Here is a 15,941-nt window from a genome sequence, read left to right on the forward strand (position 1 = left end):
AGGGTATCCCAGACCCTTTTAAACGGAGGGGTAAGTCAGAATGATATTTTCACCATAACTCGCAACAGCCCAAGCTATCTCAGTGAAGAAGCCTGTGACTCTTCACTTCCCCGATACATCAGATAAAATCTACACTTCTGGATGAATCAAGGGGAGTGGGTCTTACTTTTGCACATCATGCGCAGGCACTGCAGTCGTGATTGTGTAAATTAAATTTATGCCTCCAGGCAGTAAATAATTCAGTTTAAAAAAGCAACGCGAAACGGGATATAACCAAGGCTGGCACACCCGTTGCCAACTGCCCAGGAGATTTTGCCTCCACTGCTTTCCTCCTGGATTGTTCTGCCTGTAAAGGAGAAGAAAAACAAGCTGCAATCGTTTTGAATTTTGGACATGGATACTTACCTTATACTAGGATTCAAATAGACTTCTTGAATGAATAGATGGATTGTGAACCGGAAAATCTGCAATGTTTGAAACGGTAGTAATATAATGCACATACACATGTGCATTACAGCACTTGTACTTTGTTAAAAATAAAAAAAAACATATTACATATTTATTTGGGTTTCTTAGGACTAGTTGGGTTCTTCTGGTTGTATTGCTCTAGTAAGAGACTCTCCTTTTTGGTTGCCTATATGTGACTGTGTAAACGACAACTGGTCTCAGACTTAGATACCATGCGGGCCAGACCTGAACAGCCTCAGCTGCTGGTCATATGTGGAGGGCTGGAGGTTGCCCAAGGCCTCTTCTGGCAGCGGTTGGTAGAAAACAAGTTATAAAAACATCCGTGCGAAGGCACTGCCAAGCGGGTGTGGAAGGCTGTGCTGAGCTCCGGCCAGCTCCTGCACGTGCAACCCCTTTTGTGCACCCCTTCCTTCTGAACAGCCCTGTCTCCTGTACATGTATCTCTTTGCTGAACTTTTATGACCTGCTCACCCATCACCTCTCGTTTGGATCATCCTGTTGACCTTGGCTTAGTGCGTCCTGCTGTTTGGGACAGGGCAGGAAGGCCCCAAGAACTGGTTCTGGATGTGGCAGGCCTGGAAGAAAGAAGCAAAATGGAACAGAATGTGGGCCAACTATCTGGGTTCTAAGGCTGCCAACTCCAGTTTGAGACATTCCTGGAGATTTGGGGGTAGAATATGGGGAGGGGAAGGAGATCAGCATGGTATAATTCTATACATTCCATCCTCCAAAGCAGCCATTTTCTCCAGGGGCACTGATCTTTGAAATCTGGAAATTAGTTGTAATTCCAGGAGATCTCCAGGCCCACCTGAAGGCTGGCAACCCTACTGGGTTCTCCGGGTTGCCATTTTTAAAAAAAGTTTTAAAAACTGGAGAAAACAGCTGCTTTGAGGGATGGACTCTATGGCATTATACCCTGATGAACTCCTTTCCCTTCCTAAACCCTGCTGTCCTAAGCCTCTGCCCCCCAGATCTCCAGGAATTTCCCAGCCTGGAGTTGGCAACCATCGTGACCACGCTTCCCCAGAGCTCTGGTTGGTCAGCAGAACGCTGGCCTAATGCACCATTGGTCTCATTCAGCAAGACTTTTCCGGCATTCGCCCTCATGGAGTCTGGAGTTAGAGGAGAGGGTTGGGTGTATTCTAGGGCGGGAATTAGATTTCACTGGGCACGACGGCACCTTGTGTAAACTCAAGAGTGCATCCTAGGACACTCCCTTAGAATTTACAAGCTGCACAATGATAGCATCCTGCCCCCGAAAGCCAACAATCTGAAATTTGACATAAAGGAGATAGCAAAGGAGAAGTATGCACAAGGAGTCTGAATGGGGCTGCTACGCTACTGTATGGTTGCCGATGGGCCTGGAGAAAAATGTCCTGCTCCATTTTAACAAAACAGAGGTAAACAATATTCCACTATGTTTCTCTTAAAGGAAGTAGCCTATGCTACTTTGGTACTCGGAAGGTATAAGCCCATAGCTGCAGTTTGAGAGCAACAGCTGAATTGCAAGCAACGGACTTGAACCCTGAACCTGAAGGGAAGCGCAGCAGCTGCTGTTCAGAAGAAGCACATTAACTCTTGTCTTTAGCTTCCGATTCACTGCTTGGCCGTGCCCTGCCACTCACTTGCACCCGAGGTCCTGCCTAGTCCTTTGCTTTGGACCTGGTCCTGCCCAGCCACTCACTACACACCGATTCTATATTCTAAAGGCTAGAAATTCATACGTTTGGAAGTGGCTGCTTCTGCCTATCACGTTTTAATCTCACCTTCCTCCAAGGCACTCAGTCAGCTTCACAGCTGAGTGGGGGTTTCACCTGGGTCTCCCCAATTCTAACGTGCTACAGTACCCTGTAGACCAGTGCTTGAGAGCCGAAATCTTTTGAATCCTATCTGTATTGGAGTGATGGAACGCAAGTGATTGCGTGCACACTGGTTCAGCTTGGGAACGGCCCTTCCTATTTTGCTGTGTTCCTTCCATCTGCTCCTTCTCCTCCTACAGTTTAAAGCAACAGAGGCCCCGCTGAGAATTCAACGTCTTATATATATATCTTTCTTCTAAGGGAAACTGACCTTGTGTTTAGGGAAGGAGCAAGACAATGTGTTTTGAGACTAAGGGAAAATTCTGTTGCTGTGATGCTGGGAGCAAAGCCAGGAAAATGGACGGCAAGGTTATGCGTGTACAGACTCATACACAAACACACACACACACCCCTTTGCAACAGGGACCACACAACCACAATCATTTCAAAGTTGAAAAAAGGGACAGACATGCAGTGACCAAGTTCTCACATGGAGGCTTACTGTGCCCCACACCTCACAACTGCAAACTGTTAAGGGCCCCACTCTGTCCATTGCCTGCTGTATTTCTTGACTGAACCTTTGCCAGTCCTCAGTGGTCTTAGTGATTCTGGGCCCCCAGCCTCACTGTTTCCCCCACCAGAAGCAGCCTGGCCCCAGGCAAGGATGGGTTGAGCCCCCTTGGGATTTGGGTGTACGGTGCTGTGTGGGCAGCCTGAGCCCCAACTGGGCTGCTTGCCACCAATGTGGTGAACGGGCAGAGTGCTCACAGGTGCAGTGAGGTGGTGGTGCTTGCCAGAGGTACAGTGAGCAGGCAGGTGAGTGGGCTGCTTGCTGGGCCATCAGCACTGCAGTGAGAGGACTGATAGGATGCTTGCTGCCAGCACAGCAAGGCATTTGCTGCCAGCGCAGTAAGGAGGCAGGCTGTTCACTGCTGGCGCAGCCAACCAGCCATCCCAACTGTGGAAGCCTGCTTGCCTCTTCCTCTTTTCTCCCTTCCACAGGGTATTGTCATTTTCAGGCCCTTTTTGCCTCCCATCTTGCCCTTGATTGGTTGCAGACCCAGCTGCTGCCTTGAGGCCACCACTATCCACCATGGCTACAGACAGGCTGGCCAGCGGCAGTGTTGTGGCCACTGGGTGGTCAGGTGCCCTCTGCTATCCCCCAAGTGTGGGATTCGGAGCAGCTAGGATTGGCTAGGACCACTCCTGCCAATCCTGCATTGTTTCAGAATCCAAGAAAGAAGGTGTTTGTAGAATGAAGATACTTGAGAAAAGCATAATTGCCCTACAATCTAACATCAAATATATGTCTCAGTGGCTGCACATTGCATGAAATGATAGGCTGTGTGCACCAGATGGCACCTTACTGTCCATGCGCAGCCATTCACACACATGAATTAGAGACAAAAGAAACCCATCCCCATTCAAAGATGTAACAAGACTGCAAAGTGGGAACTGGACCCTGAAGAATGACCACTCCAGGAATTTATACTAACATGACAAACCTAGGGACAAATTCTGGACAGTAATTTTCTAGGGGACCAAAAATAGGGATTGGCCGACAATACATAGGAGGAGTCGCTACAGTGAAAAAGGGGGATTTGTTTCCAGTGGCATCTCAGAGACCCGCCAGATTTTCAGGATGTGAGCTTTTGAGAGTCAAAGCTTCCTTCATCAGACATATGAAGAAGACATGAGAAGCAAAATTCTGCATCAAGGAAATTCTGCATCAACCTGAATAATAATTATGAATGGCGTGAAGAGAACAGACACTTCTGCTCTCGTAATCATAGTACTGGCTTTGGAGCTGTGGCTGATAAAAGCCGTAGGAAGCAGAGTGGAGGAGAACAACATTTTGCAACCTTTGGGCACTGGAGTCCGCATCCCTTTCTCTGTGGTCTAGAAGAAGCCTGATCAAACTGGCAGCACAGAGGGGAAGTGGCCGAGGCGCCTGATAGGCTGTTGCTCTTGAAAAGCATTTATGCATTTCTATTTTTTAAAAAATCCAGCTCTTGCAAGTAGGCAATTCTCCCCTCCCCTTAGGAACAACTTGTCTACCTTTAATCATAAAAGTGTCTGTAAAATGACCATGCGCTCCACGCATCTGAAGAAGTGAGATCTGACTCATGGGAGTTTATGCTGGAACACAGTTTTGTTAATCTTTGAGGTGCCACCAGACTTCGGTTTAATTTTGCTGCGACAGGCAAACATGGTTTACCCCCTGAAATTAGTATAATTAGCCTGTGATAGCTGTACGAATCCACCATGAGCAGAGGCAGTATATAGGCAGTACAAGCAAGAGGACAAGGTTCCCCTCTCCACGCCTATCCTGCAGGTCTCTCGGAGGCGTCTGGCTAGATTTTTGTCTTAATGCCCGCAGGGAGATTCTGATGTTCTTATGGTGGGAAAAATCTCCTGAGCGAGCCTTCCCAGGCTCTGCCATCTTTGCTGCAGGGCACAGTTTGCCAGATGCCTCTTCTGTTTTCTGTGTGGTCAATACATTGAGACCCATTGTCTCCTGGCCCTGACCATCCTGCCCCTCTGGGCTTGGGTCCAAGACAAAAAGCCAGCTGTGGGGCAGGCTGCACAAGACTGGGGGAGTTTTCATCAGCCAGTGACAAATTCTTTCCACAAAAGCCAAATCCAGTGAATTGGGGATATGTGGTTGGCAGGCTAATTATGGAAGATCAAACTACAAACCAAGATATTATGGAGGAATTGCTATAATTAGCCCCTTCATTATCAACCAACCGGGAGGGAATATTTAATTGCTACAAAGACGGTTCTGTTCTCCTTCCCTGTTGGCAGTGTTTGGGCTCTCTGGTGATGTTTGGGTGTGCCTTTTGTGTTCCAGTTTGAAATGCTGTAGAAAGTGCAGTGTCCTGGAGGTTAAATGAGTCTGCCACCATTTGTCCTTAACAGATTACCAGGACTTGTGTGAGTTTCACCCTCTGCTCAGGTTTTTATAGGAGGATTTGCTTCCCAGTTTCCACTGAAGTACAACAGGCTGCTTTAACAAGCAGGGCCTTCTCAGTTGTAGCACCTTAGATAATTCTCTAAAGAGGCCCAGAAGGGATTTGGAATGTGCTCCCCGTTCTATTCTTTTCTGCATCCCTGTAGGTGCTATCAGTGAGCTGGTACAGCATGATGGCTAAAAAATTTAGCTGTGATCTAGGAGGTTCCCATTTCGAATTTTGTCTCTGCTACCAACTATCTAAGTGGTCCTTGGCAAGTCCACTGACTCTGTTATGCAATACTTGAGATACAATGCCTTTCAGGGCTGGAAGGAGAACAAACTGAATTTGAATCCAGGTAAGATGGCAACAATGCTGGCTGTAGGGGCAATGCTTTAAACAAGATTGTTCTTCCTCCCATGGCAGGAAGCTTTCATGGAAAAAGTGCTTGAAAGTTCTTGCTGAAACCTGGTCTCCTGTTCAAGAAACAAGTATGCATGATAGAATTTTTTTTCTCCCCAGCTACCTCTAGTTAGGAAGCTGGCCTCCTGTTTGCAAACATCTGATCCGGCTATGCTGATCCATGCTTCAGTAAGGCTGAGGCCAGATTACTGTAATACAGTCTACATTGGGCTGCCCTTGAATAGGATCCTGAAGTTGCAGCTTGGGACTAGCCGACAGGACCATTTTGCTCCTATTCTGGGGTCTCTTCACTGGTTGCCCAATGGTTTCCAGGTCTAGTTCAAGTTCTGGGAATCACCTTTAAAGCCCTTCATGATTTGGGGCCCACATACTTAAGAGGACCACATTTTCATGTGTGCTCCTGCGTGGCACTGGCTACTCTTCCCACCGAAGTCTATCATCAGTTCCTCCGTTGTCTAAGAAATGTTCCGCCAAAGTCAGGCACAGGCTTTACGCTGGCTGCCTCAGTCCTTTGGAACAGCTTCCTAGAAGAGATGGGGGGGCAGGTTCCTACCCACCAGGCTTTCTGGGAAGCATGGGATAGAGAGCTTTGGGGACAGCCTGAGCCCACACCAAAGAGGAAGACCCTGCTGGCTGAGGCATATTTTGTTTTTAGTCTTGTTTTCAATATGTCATTTTAATGTGTTTTATTAAATTGCTTTGTATGATTTTTACTGAGGTCCCTCCCTCCCCAAATCCCACCCCCAGGCTTCATTCCCAAACCGCCAGGCATTTCCCAAACTGGAGGTAGCAACCTACCTGACATGCCTGGGAGAAAAATGGGTATACAAATGTTTTAAGTAAATAAATGTCTGCAAAGCACTTTTGAACACTGAAACTATCAAAATGCTAAATGTTGTGAACTGTTCCCCGCTGATGTAAATCTTTTCAGCCCTCCCATCACATCTGGAGAGGTGGGGGGGGGAAATGTGTTTTCAAGATATTTTAAACATTCTGGAAGATATATCCTGTCTCAAAGGAAGTCCTAGGAAGCATCTTTCAATGGGAGAAGAAAAGGAAACCAGCTGTGTTGAAGCCTGCCAGGGGAGTGTCCCAGGACTGACTATAAGATTTCTCCAAGGACAGCTGGAATATCTGAAAGCCTCTTATTGTATTTCATTCTTGCGTTGGTATATTTCCAACATTTCTCCTCCCTTGCCTCTTCTCTTCCAAGGAGCTCAATACAGTATAATAGAGAGTAGTATGTATAGTGGTCAGTGGTTCAGACTGGGAGACCCAGATTCAGATCCCCCCCTCTGCCACAGGCACTTGCTGGGAGACCTTGGGCCAGTCATTCTTTCAGCCTAACCTACCTCATTGGGTTGTTTTGAGGGTAAAATGGAGGAGGGGAGAACCATGTTCCACCACCCTGAGCTAAGTGTGACAAGATAACAATGTACTAAATAGACTAGGTTAGTCTCAGCGTGGCTGACTGGCCAGAGGTCAACCAGGGAGCTTTAAGGCCGAGCAGGGGCCTCAAGGCAGGTCTTCAAATTTAGCAAGCCCTGCCATGTTTACATCCCCCCTTTGCTTTATCTCCAAGAAGCTCAGATAGCATACATGGCAGATTAGGCTGGGAGGGAGGAAAAAAGGCTGGCCCAAGGTCCCTTGCGAGTAGAATTTGAACCCGAATGTCTCTGATCTGTCCAATATTCTGTGTCTGGGGCAGGCTGGGAAGTGAACGCGGCCCAGAAGCAAGCCCAGTTGAGCAGCCCCAGATTATATACATAATTTTAACTGTGTAAATTGGATGTTTTTAGAATTGTTAATTATAACAACTATCTTATATATTTTAACCTTTTCTGTATTTTGTAATCCGCCCTGAGCCTGCTGGAAATGTGGGGAGGGTGGAATAAAAATCAAAAATAAATAAGTGCTGCACGCCAGCACTCAGGGGAGGGCCACTCAGATGAAACCCGGTGAGTTGACTGCCATAATGGCTGCCACTGAGGGGACTGAGCCAAGCAGCCTCCACTGGCAGAGCTGCTGAGTTTTAGCTCTGCTTGCTTCTGGCCACCGGTGGCCCTCCAGGGCAGTGACTTGCCAGGACTTTTCAGTGAAGCGGGCAGTCCACCCTTGTCCACTTCCCAAACTGGCTCTCCGATTGCATTGACCAATTGAACCTGATTTTGCTTTTATTCACTTGTATTCACCCAGCTTTGGGAATACACTGACCTGGCTTGTTTGCTGCCTGTTTTCCTTGTTAAATCATTGTTGCTTTTCAAAAATATTGTTATGGTATCTTGTATCAGGGAAAGTCTGTGTGGGGCTCAGCGTTAGAGCATCTGCACTGCATGCAGAAAGCCCCACTCCCGTTATCAATCCCTGGCACCTCCCGATAAAAGGATTGGGCCGCAGGTTATATGAAAGACCTGGACCTGAAACCTTGGAGAGCTGCCACCAGTCAGAATAGGCAGCATTTTTATTTCATTCATTCATTCATTTATTTATAGTCTACCTTTCTCATTGAGACTCAAGGCGGGATTACACAGTGTGAGATTAGTACAGTCAATATCAAGAACATTTCCATAAACAATGTCATAGGGAAAAGAGATACAAGTTCACAAAGACATAGTATTAACAGGAATCCAGTACAACATAGTGTTGAAGTCTATGGTTCCTAATTCATTAGCGGATCATATGAGATCCCCTCCCTACAATACAGCCCTCCTCTTAAAAAGCCTTTTTGAATAATTCAGTTTTGCATCGTTTGTGGAAAGCCAGGAGAGGGGGGCTCTCCTGATCTCCTCAGGCAGGCCATTCCCCAGGGTGGGGGCCCCCACAGAGAAAGCCCCTGTACGGGCTGCTGTCGATTTCGCCAATGTTCAGGGTGGCACCTGCAGGAGACCTTGTTCAGAAGAGCAAAGCTGCCATGGAGGAGCATAGGGAGGGAGGCGGTCCCGTAGGTATGCCTTGAAGGGTATGACTAGGCATGAAGGCAGCTTAATGCATTTTTAGCATATTCAAAGCCACTCTATTTTTAGGGAAAGGGCAGGGGTTAAAATTTTAAAAACAAAGACAAAATAAATTAATAAACATGTCTGTAGTTATTGGAGGGGATGTGGCACGGTATAGCCTGTTCTCATCCAATCTCAGAAATTAATCAGGGCTGGTACTTGGATGGGTGACTGCCAAGACTCTGCAGAGGAAGGCACTGGTAAACCACCTCTGCTTCTCATTTGCCTTGAAAACCCCATGCTGGGGTTGCCTTAAGTTGATTGTGACTTGACGGCACATACAGACAGTTATTGATTGGGCACTGAAGTGGACTCCTGCCTTTTGGATTCTTGGAGGAAGAATCACTCCCAAATCAACCCCTATTGTTTTTTTAACACAGGCTCAGAACCTCTGTCCAAAGAAAGAGTTAATCCTACATGGAAGGTGCAAGCAAGGAAGGATGGCATGTCACAATTTCTAAGCCGAAAGTTTTTTGAAAAACTCATAAAAAATATGGTTTATATGAATGTTGCTTAATCTTTGGTTTTAAAGTCTCTGCTGCTCTGTTTTTGCTGTTAGGTTTATTGTTTTATTCTTGGCAACGTTCACTTTTGACCTCCTCTTGCTGTAGAACTCTTAGTGCCAGAAAAACCCTACAGGGCCTCAATCAGCTAGGTGGCAGGGTTTAAGTTTTTCATGGGAGAAACCTCACCTCAAAACAATGGGATTTTTAAAAAAGATGCTGGTGATTCTTTTGTGAGAGCCAATGCAAAGCAGCATGAGACAGAACAGTGAATCAGGAAGGAGTCCAGAGTTCGAATGGTGCCCCTGCTAGGAATTCATGAGACAGAATTCATGAGAAAGCATGAGACAGAATTGTGAATCAGGAAGGAGTCTAGAGTTCAAATGGTGCCCCTGCTAGGAATTCATCAGATAGCCAAAAGCAAACTAAGTACTCCCAGCCTCCCCAATTTCCACCTAAAAACACAATAAGTTAATATCAGTTGGCCTACCCAGGGTTGTTTTAAGCATTGCTGAGATGGTGTACATGAATCCTCTAAAATAGTAAAGGGTCCAGTAGCACCTTTAAGACTAACCAACTTTACTGTTGCATAAGCTTTCGAGAACCACAGCTCTCTTTGTCAGATGCTGTGGTTCTCGAAAGCTTATGCTACAGTAAAGTTGGTTAGTCTTAAAGGTGCTACTGGACTGTTTTGCTACTACAGACTAACAGGGCTAACTCCTCTGGATCTATGAATCCTCTAAAGCGCTCTTTGGTTGCCTGAGATGTGGGGCCTGGGTGTCTTGACTGCAGGGCTGTTTTTCCCTTTGTGCAGACTGAAACAACAGCGACGCTCACACAAGCAAACAAAGTGAAACCTTCCAAAGACCAGCTGCCATTTTTGAAAAAAAGCCTCAGGCAAAGGGGATCCAACCCCAGGGCCAGCACCTTGTTTCGCACAGCGGCCAGCCAGATGTCTCAGGAAGGGTCACACAAACAGGGCGTGAGGACAATAGCCATCCCCGTGGAGTTTGTCTCCAGCATCTGGTATTCAGCGGTAGACTGTCCCTTCCCAAAGAGGCTCCGCCTCATCCTACGCTTGCCGGGCGGCGGATCAGCCGGGGCTTTCCTCTTCTCTATTCAGGCTAGCTGGCCGCCTCTGCCCGGAGGAGGAGCTCACCTGCCGCTTTCCCTGCGGGACCAGCCCTGTTCCGCCCCGCCGGGCCGGAGGCGGAGCCGCGGTAGTGCTGCGCTTCTCAGAGCCGCAGCCGCGGCAGAGCCCAGGCGCTCCGCGTTGCAGCAGCATGGCCGGCGGCGGCGGCGGCAGCGGCGACAAGAGGGTGGCGGCGGTGCTCGGCGCCGTCTCCTTGGCGGCCGCGGCGGGCCTCCTGCTCCTCTGCCTCCCCGCCAAGAACCTGCGCGACGCGCCCGCCTTCAAGGTAAGCCGGGGCGCGCCTGCAGCGCCCAGCGCCGCCAACCTGAAGGCAGCCCGGCGCGGCGGAGGCGCAGAGGGTTCGCGCGCTCCCCGCCTGGGGCTGCTGCACCGACGCCCCCCGGTTCGGGGCTGGCCGGTGCGCTCTGGAGGCAAAGAAGAGCGCCCTGGAGCATGTGCTGAGAGGCCGGGTTTCTCCGCCCCCTCCGGATTCAAACCCGCTTTCTCTCTACCCCACTTTCTTAAGCCTTGAGGAGGGGGGATGCACAGCCTTCGTGTGCCGATTCAGCCCTCAAACTTATTTCCTTTGCTTGGTCTTTTGGAGCATGTGGGAAGACATGAAAGAAGGAGCGCCACAGAACATGTGCAAAGTGCATCCCCCACCCCCGCGCAATGTAGAAATGGCTTGATGGGTAAGAACAGAGGGCTGCTCTGCTGACCGTCCTGTGTCTGGTACTGGCCAAACAAATGCACCTTGGCAGCCTCCAAGCAAGGGACAAAGGCACAGACCTCCTGTTGTTGGTTGCCTGTATGTGGACTTCAGAGGTATATTACCTCTGAACACGGAGGTTCCATTTCGTTATCCTGACTTACAGCTGTTGCTAGACCTCCTTCCATGAGTTTCTCTAATCCTCTTATGTTATTTGTCTCAATGCATAAAGCACAGTTCACCACGTTACATCTCCATTGGCGGCGGGGAGGGGAGGGCGGGAATTGTGATTGCTTAGGAGGATGCGATTTTTAGGCACCGTTGACCCAGCATCTAAGGCTGGGGATGTGACAATTTGTTCAGAACCTGAAACAGAACTTTGATTTTCTGCCTTTGCTCTTTTGGGGCCAGCCACTCTCTCCTTTTTCCTCGGAAACGTATCAGAGGAGCTGTGGTTGAATCTGGAGGTCTCTGCATAGCTGAAAACTCCGTAAGGCTTTGAAGGGAAGGGTTTCATCTTTTGCTCCCTTCCCCAGCAAGTTTTGGGCTTGCATGAAGGGTAGGGGGACAGGGAGAGCACTGACTCCCATTCCGGGTGAAATATGAGGGTCCCGTCTAGGATGTTGAGTTGGCAATATCCGTGGGGGCTTAGGCTGCAACCTCCCCATCTGGCTTTCTGATGAACAAGAGTGGGAAAGGTGATAGAAGGAGGGGGGGTTATTACTGGGAATGATATTCTAATTTTCTATCATGCCCCTGTTGGGGAGGGTGGGCCCTCCAACCCCCATAAGTTGTCTGTTGCAGAAGTCAGCTTCAACCTAGGGGCTTGAGCTTATAAAGATGCTTGTGGTTTTAGGTGGGTAGCCCTGTTGGTCTGCAGTAGAAGAAGAAGAAGAGCTAAGTCCAGTGGCACCTTAAAGACCAACCAGATTGCTAGGGGATGAGCTTTTGTCATCAAATGGTTATTCTAAGGGGCAGAGGGTGGGGAGGATATTTTCCAGAAGAGGACCGCTGAGTCAGCAGCTCTGGCCTGGGGGCGATTGGATGTTCAAAGATCCTTCCCAAAACAATTTAGCACAAAAACACATTCCAGGGGCTAGCAGAGGGGAGAGCCATTGGCTCTGCGATGAAGAAGGAATTCAATGGGAAATGGATCTTGTTCCTCAGTCCCTAACACGTGGCTCCCATCCCCATTCCTGGCACCCCAGGCTGTTCCTACCCTGGGCCACTTACTTGAATATGGGTCTATGTACAGTTGGTACCAAGTCAGTTATTTGTATATTCAGTTATTCTTACAAGTCAAGTCAAGTTAGCCTTTATTGGCATATATTCTTACAATGAAACGCTTCTATAAGTTCAGAGAAAATAACTGTTTTAAAGTTTATTTGTGACACGAATACTTGCAGTTTTAAGGTCTTTAAGATCTGATGGGGTAAATCAAATATACAAATCGTGTGTCGATGTTGTAGACTGGGCTGTGCATACCATTAAAAACAACAGGGTTGGATCTGATAATTCCCTTTGGCTAAGTGGCTCCTTCCTCCCAAGATTCCATTCCTGGGAGAAGGGAATTGTTAATCGAACCCAAGTTGAATAAATGAAGGCAGGGATTGTGAAGGTGCTCCTTGGCTGTTTGGTCTACACTGAATTGGAGCTATAGTGTTGAGATGCCCCCCACCTGTTTTTTAATTCTGCATCTCAGCTGTGCTGCAGAACAAGCAATATTTTTTTTAAAAAATGAGCACCTTTGAGCATATGCAGAGTGCTTTTCACCTCTGAATAATCACAAAGAGCCCACATTCCTGTATCGTAGAAAAGTAGTATCTTGGGATTTGAACTTGGAGCCTGCCTTGGGTGCAAATCTTTCTAGCTGCAGTTCTTCCACTTCAGATGCATTTAAAATCTGGCTTGCATGTTTGCAACAGACACATATTGGTATTCAAAGCCAGAAGAAGAAGAAGAAGAAAAGATTGTTGAATGGGCTAATATAAACTCAGAAAGATGTGAGTTATTTAAAAGGGCAAATAGGAACCTACAGGGGTCATCTTGCTTGGATTTGAGAACCCTGTGACATAGCCTCATTCCCTGAATCAGAGGAGGGGTGGATGGGAATAAGCAAAAACATATAAAGCCAGCGTGGTGTAGTGATTAGAGTGTCAGACCAGGATATGGGAAACCCAGGTTTGAATCCTCACTCTGCCATGGAAGGTTGCTGGGTGACCTTGGGCCAGTCACATGCACTCAGTCTAACCTACCTTATAGGGTTGTTGTGAGGATGAACTGGAGGAGAGGAAAATTATGTAAGTTGCATTGGGTCCTTATTAGGTATAGTGGGTATAAATGAACGAAAGAACCTGATAACAAGGTATTTCCCCTGTCCCCTTCAGTGCCATTGGGTCTCAGCATATCCTGAAGGAGTAAATTAATTTAGAGAACTTGCAAGGAGGACAATGAGATGACGTTGCCTAGGAGTTAAATGGTTTGCTCTGGGAGAACAATATCTTCTCTCTGATCATTGTGGACTTGCTGATCAGCTGCTTCTGGCCTCCTTTTGCTGCGGAGTCTCTCTGCTTGTGAAGTGGTTTAGGCTAGAGGTGACCCACCTGCCAACAAAAGGGGAGTGAATATGGCAGGAAAGGGGAGCCAGCTGAGGATACAATATCCATTATCCAGATCTGTTACAGATGTTTATCAGCAAAACCTCCCCCAGCTCTTTTCTCAAGGTTTTTAAAAAATGTATTATTAAATATTTGACTTCTCCCTAAAATGATGAGCAAGGACGCCAGCTCACGCCAAGAGAAAACTATACTAAGGCCAGCACATTGAAGCAGTAGCAATTAAGCATTGCAGCTAATATGGCAAAGCAGGAACGTTCATTCCAATTCAGCTCGGCCAATCCCTTCAGCCTTCCTTCGTAAGAGTCTTGCGGCATCTAAAAGACAAATGTCTTTGTGTAACTCTGCATTGTGGCTGGGTTTGGAAGGAAATGTACAGTTCTGGTTGTCTCATTTCTAAGAGGGTATGGTAGAGCTGGACAAGATTTTGAAAATAGCATCCAAAGTGATCAAGAGGTTGGTGCACCTTCCCATGAGGAAATGTTAAGGGGTTTGGGGCTTTTGGGTGTAGAGAGATGACATGGGGGAGATGGTACCTGAAGGACTGCCTCCTCCTGCACTGTCCAGCTGGCCAGTTATGCTTATTACTTTTCACAAGCCCTGGTCTTTGAGCCCTTGCCTGCAGACGTGAGGTGGGTGATTCTGGAGATGAGGCATTTTCAGTAGCCTTGTTTGGGGAAGCCGCCTCTGTGATGCTGGCCTGGGACCTGCCTTACTCTGTTTTAGGTGAGAACCCAAGATGTTTCTTTTTATCGAGGCATTCGGGGCTTGATCTTTTAACATTGTTCTTACAGTCTGTCTTTAGCCTGAGGAGTGTTTTATGACAATTATTCTAGGCCGTTAAAAGTTTTATGCAGTTTTTATGCATAAAACATTTTATGCTAGGTTTTTAATAGCTGTTTAATTTTTCATGTTTTATGATTTTCAACATGTTTATGTTGTAAGCTGCCTTGAGTAGGTTTTCTGGAGATGGGGCACATACATTTTCCAAATGAATAAATATATAGGGGAATTATAAAATTATACATGGGGTGTAAAAATGGTTAGAGGGAGATTCTTCTCCCTCTTGCATAATATTAAAACTCAGATGCACCCAGTGAAGTTGAGTGGTAACAGGTTCAGGACAGATTAAGTCCTTCTTCACACACAGTATTACTAACTTGTGAAAGAAAACTGGCTTAAGTAGCTACAAGACTGGACAAATTCATGGGAGATGCCATCTACCGGTGGCTTTTGGCCACAATGACTTAATGGAACTTCCATATTCAGAAGCAGTGCCTCTGGCAGTTACTGGTGGCCAGCAGTAGAGGGGTTCTTGACTTAGATGCTTTGGAAGGCATCTGGCTGGCCACCATAGCAAGCAGGACGCTAGACTAGATGGACCTGTGGTCTGATCCTGCCACAAGGTGGATTTTTGATTTGATCTTGTGGGGCTTCTCTATTCTTCCTAACAGAGATATTGCAAGAGAAACTTCTCTGGAAGAACCCCATTTATCACAGGTAATGTAGCTGTTGAGCTGTGTTCTTACTCTGTTTTTTCTTTCACTAATTATTGGGGGTAAATGGCCATGAAGTTTAGCTTGTGGCCTTTCTGCTCAGAGCTCAAATATGTACAAGATAGCATTCCTCTTTTGCTTTGAGGTTCCCTTTGCTTCTGCAACTTCCCCCTTCCATCTGGGCCACTTCCTTTTGTGAACTTGTGTTACGACACTGCCTTAACCCCACAGCATCGATCTATCTTCTCTACTCTGGCTCAGAGTAGCTCTCCAAGGCTTTAGCAAGGAGAGTCTTCTGCTGTCCAACAGCCTCGGACCTTCTGCATGCCAAACAGGCGTTCCAGCACTAGGCCGAAGCCCTTTTGAGGCAGGACGATACTGTGCTTTGCGCAATCAAATATTTGTGTTGCTCCAGATAATGTTCCTACCGGGTGAGTACCTGCAGAAAGAAGGCAGGCCCAGGGAAGCCCTCTGAGTCATAGTGATGTAAATGGCTTGCCAAGGTCTCTTGCCTCACTTTTTCTTGCCACAGTAAAGAAATCCTGTGTGAGGAATTATGGGAGTTCTAGACCTACCTCCTGTTTTTTTAATTTTATTTTGGCTTGGAGTTGTCTCGTCACCCCTGTCTTTTTCCTAGAGGGAAGAAGTTAGAGGAGGGAGAAGTGGCAGCCATTTGGAAACATGATTGATAAGGAAAATACAATAGTTGTGTCTCGTGGACAAATTTAATCACAAATTTAGATTGATTTGAGTTGAATGTTGGAGACTGTATGGCAGGGAGTTCAGTCTGGATCTGGAATTGGTTATGAAATCTCCTTCCTTGAAGGTTTTTAGCAGCAACATCAA

At 47.2% G+C, this 15,941-nt stretch overlaps 1 protein-coding gene across 1 annotated transcript in view; it reads left to right on the forward strand.

Annotated features, from left to right (window-relative positions):
* Positions 1-10,417: 10,417 nt before the first annotated feature.
* The window catches only part of ENTPD2 (ectonucleoside triphosphate diphosphohydrolase 2), a 39,995-nt gene continuing 34,471 nt past the window's right edge, over positions 10,418-15,941 (forward strand). Inside the window, exon 1 of the mRNA XM_054998092.1 lies at positions 10,418-10,561. Within this exon, the coding sequence (XP_054854067.1) occupies positions 10,427-10,561 (135 nt within the window). The 5' untranslated portion in view covers positions 10,418-10,426. The remainder of the gene's footprint in view (positions 10,562-15,941) is intronic.

Source organism: Eublepharis macularius, chromosome 14, assembly GCF_028583425.1.
Source record: "Eublepharis macularius isolate TG4126 chromosome 14, MPM_Emac_v1.0, whole genome shotgun sequence".
Taxonomy (NCBI): Eukaryota; Metazoa; Chordata; class Lepidosauria; order Squamata; family Eublepharidae; genus Eublepharis; species Eublepharis macularius.